Source organism: Pagrus pagrus (genome assembly GCF_965226575.1).
Source record: "Pagrus pagrus genome assembly, chromosome: 15".
Lineage (NCBI taxonomy): Eukaryota > Metazoa > Chordata > Actinopteri > Spariformes > Sparidae > Pagrus > Pagrus pagrus.
The window spans coordinates 28,048,860-28,054,202 of record NC_140199.1 but is presented as its reverse complement, the minus strand read 5'-3'; the positions used below and the strand labels follow the sequence as shown (position 1 = coordinate 28,054,202).

At 42.3% G+C, this 5,343-nt stretch overlaps 1 protein-coding gene across 1 annotated transcript; it reads right to left on the bottom strand.

Moving 5' to 3' along the window:
• Nucleotides 1-925: 925 nt before the first annotated feature.
• lbx1a (ladybird homeobox 1a) lies at nt 926-2,611 on the bottom strand (the record flags this gene model as incomplete). The annotated part of the gene is given in 3 exon segments (XM_084374964.1): nt 926-1,336; nt 1,338-1,462; nt 2,284-2,611. Coding segments are annotated over 3 exon segments (864 nt in total).
• Nucleotides 2,612-5,343: the final 2,732 nt, after the last annotated feature.

The window sequence follows — 5,343 nt, the reverse complement described above, 5'->3', positions numbered from 1 at the left end:
CTGGCCGCCTTTGTGTGCTGGGAGCCGCCGGACGGTACGATAGGGAGACATGCTTGTCTCCGTATTGCGCGCTGCTGGGGAGCGGTCCCCGGGGCACACACACACACACACACACACACACACACACTGGAGGGCATTTTATTCGCTCCAGATTGTGTTTTCTCACAGAAAAAAATGTAAACACAGGACGCAGGAGGTCAGAAGGCAAGTTGTTGTTGCAATAGATTTGGCAAACGACGCTGTTTCTGCGCCACAGTCCTCCAAAACTTAAGAAACCTCCAACGAACACATAAGAAAATATGTGGACCAAAATAATTGTATTAAAAACTGTATTTCATAGAGATCATTTATAGAAATATGCGAAAGCCTGAAAATGTCTTTTTATTTGACATCGCCAGTGTTACAATGTTAAATTACACTTTGTAGAATTTATGTGTTCTGTATATTGAAAGGCACTTAAAGGGTGTAGGCCTACAATAATTATAAATATATTAAATCGTTATTTATCACAATCTGTTAGCTCAAATCTCTGATTATCATTTCATAATATATCAAAAAGCTGAAAACAGTCGGCTCGAGCTTATAAAATGATTTATTAAAGCCTTAGCCTAAATTTAAAAATAAAAACAAAATATGCGATATTTTGCAGTGAGATATTCTAGTGATTGTAGCACATTTACCAACCGACTCTTGTGGGTTAGGGTGTGCATCAGCATGTTTGCTGTGTCAGAGCCTCGCCTGTTCTTCAGACAGAAAGCAGTGAGCCTATTGCAACTGTTAGATCAAATCTGTTCTTAGTTATATAGTTTGCCCACCTTTATGTCCGTGCGTACAGGATGAAATCTTCGTAAAAGCAGAGTCTGTGCCTGCAAACATCGCGTTATTTGGCACCTTACACGGCTGTCTCAGTCACAATTAACATACTTCATATGTCATCCACGTCAATCTCCTCATCTTCGTCCTCCGAGTAGCTCTTAATGCTCAGCCGGTCTGTGCACCACGACGATTCGGGTGATGGAAGCGACATGTGCTTTCTGCTGGAGTCGAGGTTCTGGGTGGTGTCGGGATGGGACCTGGAAGCGACCGGTTGGGAATCGGTGTGACCTGGCGCTGAAACCGTCCCCCCGCCAATACCACCGGCCGCGCATTTCTCCAGCTCGGCCAGCTTGGAGAGCTTTTCGAGTGCCACAGAACCCGCGGCCTTGGCGGACTCCACGTCCGCCTTCATCTCTTCCAGGTCCCGCTTAAGCTTGGCCCGCCGGTTCTGAAACCAAGTGATGACCTGCGCGTTGGTCAGGCCGAGCTGCTGGGCGATTTGGTCCCGGTCCGCTGGGCTTCAGGTACTTCTGGTACAGGAAGCGCTTCTCCAGCTCGTAGATTTGTTGGTTGGTGAACGCCGTGCGGGACTTCCGCCGCTTCTTTGGGGTGTTCTTTTGGCCGAAGAGCGTCAGACCGTCTCGGCCTAAGACAGATGGATAAAAAGGTTAGGCCTATATAAGGTGGAAAAAAAAGAAGAAGAAAAATATTAAAACATGACCGATATCAATTCAAAAAGCCTTTAGCAATTCACCTGTGTCCAACAAACAATTATGAGCCACCAAGAACATCAGAGCCATTCTAATAAATTCCAGTTCAGTAGCCTTATAACTGATGTAGTTATGCATGACTCGATGTTTTTCAGCCCAGTCAGAGATCAATTGTCAGATGAAGCTTGTAAATCATTCTCTTCAACAATCTTTACACGGCCTGAATATGTATTTATTCATTTCAACTATAGAAATGTGCATGTGCATTAAACAAGACTTTTAATTTGAAAATGGATTTGGATTACAGTTATTTTCATTTATATGAAAATACAGTTTATAAACGGTTTTACAGATAATTTTTACACAATGAAAATATCGAGGTTTTGGCCCAGAATTCAGTGAGCGCAGTTTTAAGTAGCTAATCAATAAGGTTACACATGTTTTTTGTGATTCACTTAAATTACTATATTTAATGTATATTGTAATCTGTCCAACTGTTAGGCGTCATTCATTTTTTTTTTTTTTTTTTTTTTACAGTAAATTGAAATAAATGTCAAAACTATAAATACAATTTACGTGCACGTTTCTCTTCTTAAAGCACAGGGCTCCAGCTTTAGTTTCTCCTTGAGGAAAAAAGAAACCCGTTTTGAGGAAATAAAATTATTATAATTATAGCAACTGAAGAAGCCTAAGGCGATACGAGTATTTAGAATTCCCATACAACAAGACAACGAAATGAAGAGAAGTCGTCCTTTACCCTCGGCAGCCTGCAGGACGCTGACCTCCAAGCCAATGAAGGTTTTGTTGGCCAGCTCCTCCAGCGCGCAGAGTGGAGAGGACTGACCGAGCAGCGCGCGGCCGGTCAGGCTGGGACACCCCGAGGGCAGCTTCTCTGTGGGAGAGATGTGGGATACCGCTCCGCTCAGGGTGTAGCTCCTTCTCACAGACGGCTTGTTGAGGATGTCCTCGATGCTAAAAGGCGTCAGCGGCTTGCCGGAGTTGGCCGGCGGCGGGAGCTGATCCAGCGGGCTGCGCCTCCGCTCCTCCAGCGCCGCTGGGCATTTCAAGTCGTCCGTAGAGGTCATGGTGGCGCAGCCGGTCACACTTGACTGTGGTAATTTAGATAATAGCGTTTAAAAGAGGGAACAAGCTGACAGGCTGAGGTAAAATTATACAGAGAGAGGGGAAAAGGGCGATAAAGATAATCCGCAGCTGGGATCACAAGTGTTTCTCCAGCCGCATGTTGGCCACTGAGCTGCAGGCTGTAGGGACACTTCTGTCTTCCAGCTTGACCACGTCTCCCTGCCACTTTTCCAGGGGGACGCACAACAAGGCACGAGAGGAACCCACCAGGATGATGCAACAAACCACCACCAGTGATACGTTATTGCTGACTGGAACGCAATCAATTACCAACACCCCCACCCCCACCCCCTTCTCTCTATGCTTCCTCTCAGAGTGTGATGCGGTCAGTTACCGGGGAGCGGTAATCCGAGGGCACGGCGGAGAGGAGAAGTCCAATTAGAAAGAGCACGGCCACTTAACACGCTCACAAAAACAAATAAATGTTTCTCTCAGAATTATATGAAGCCATCCACTTTTGCATCAGCTCGGCGTCAATCTTCAGGCCAGTTGCACTCAAAAACACAAGTGATAAACCGACAACAAGCCACTCATCGAAAAAGATCCCCTGCAAGTGAAGCACTGTGCTGCGAGGACAGAGACAGAGAATCATATATCAGCATGATAACACTTGAGAGAGACAGCAGAGCGACAGCTGAGGGCATCACCCCAGCATCATGCACTAGTGCAGACAGCTTTATCTTTCTTTCTCTCTTTCTTTCTTTCTTTCTTTCTTTCTTTCTTCTTGGTGCTTTTTGAGAACTTTATTATATCATGTGATGAAAACTGATGTCGACTATTTTCAGATTTTTACATGTGTATGTATGTATGCATATGCACACAGACACACACACACACACACACACATATAGCGTTCCTAAAATGAAATATATTTAATCACAGAAACATTTTGTTAGGGAATATCTCATACAACAATAAATCACCAACCAAAGAATCTGGCTTAGCTTACTGCCTATTTGTTTTTAAAGGTAAATGTTATAAACGGAAGCTATGAAAGCGATAAACATGCTGCTGGCATTGTCATGAATCTATCTAGAATATCCAGAATATATCTGCAATAAAATGGTTCCTAAAATGTGTGTCCTGGTGATCAGCAGCTGGAGGTTTCTCTCGGCCCTCTGTGCTGTGTGCCCTGGGCAGCCCGGCTCTTTGCTGCCGAGTTATCATTTGAAATCAACATTTTATACCTGACATTTGCTCTAAATGTCTAGCATAAGAACTAAATATTCTCCAACAGAATTTTTTCCCAGGCGCAGGCGGTGTGGAGCATTCAGGCTTCAGATCTTTATTTTAGGAAAAGCAACCAAATATTGGGGAAGGGGAGTGTCTTTGGGGGACATGGACTCTCAGCATGGAAACAGATGCAGCAGCAGTCAAACAGTTATACACCACACTGCCTCGCCCAACGTCGTATTACAGGACAAACATCTGCTACAGAGATTTACTACTAGTACAAGTTGTACTATTACAGCAATACTGCTACTACCACTACTAGTACATTATTACTAGTATTATTACAATTTGTCAGATGTAATGTAGGTGCTAACTACAAATAAAACTCATTACGTTGTAACAATGTTATGTGTCGAAAACTTGTAAACTTGTAAACATGTATGTAATGCTGTGACCTACTCTCACTGAAATTATATATAAGACTGTACTAAAAAAATGATTATTGAAGCTGCTATTTTAAGGGGGAAAAAAAGGATTAAGATAGATAGATAGATAGAATTTGTCATTAGTCGTCATTAGTCACCCCACAGCTAAACATTTAGTAGCAGGCCATAAAGAAGATGGATGAGTGATTAGGGGAGTTTAGGGAGGCCATCTGCAGTCACAGCCTTTTGGTGCTCTGACAAAGTCCTTGGACAGCTTTATTTCATAATTTACTCCTGCTTTGGTCATGCTGTGACATTTGATTATACGCCTTGTCTTGGATCTTTTCGGAGAGCGTGCCTCCTGCCTGCACCCTCGCTTGTTTCATTCTCCATCAGTGAGTTCAACATCCGTCCTGATGGATGTGATGTCTTCATCTGATACCCGCTCCCAAATGGAGGAACATTCACTTTTTCACGTAGGTTTTAATTTCATCTCTGGGAAGTGTGCTCTGCAAAGTGGCAACCTGGGGCCCCTCCTGCTCTGTTGTAAATATGAACCCCTGCGGCTGTAAGGGCCCCCACTGATACTGCTACCACTGATTTGCACAAACTGATAAAAGAAATGGTTTTAGTTTATATAATAATAATAATAATAATAATAATAATGATAATAATGATAGTAATAATAATAATAATAATAATAATAATGATAGTAATAATAATAGTGATAGTAATAATAATAATAATAATAGTGATAGTAATAATAATAATAACTGGGATTTTTATTCTTGACATATTTTTTTGAATATGTAGTAGCGGCAGGAAGGGTTGTTGTGATATGCCAATTTTGATTAACAGAGATATTCAAAATTGAATTATTTATAACGTGTTAATAATACACATATGATAATTTCATGTGAATTATACATTGCCTTTTAAGTCATTTCAGTTTATTTCAATTCTCGCTTCGTCACAGTAGGTAGCTGGTCACCACCTGCCACAAAACAGAAAAAATCATGTAATTACCTCTTCCAAGGAGGTTACCTTTTAACCCATGTCTGTTTGTTGGTTGGTTG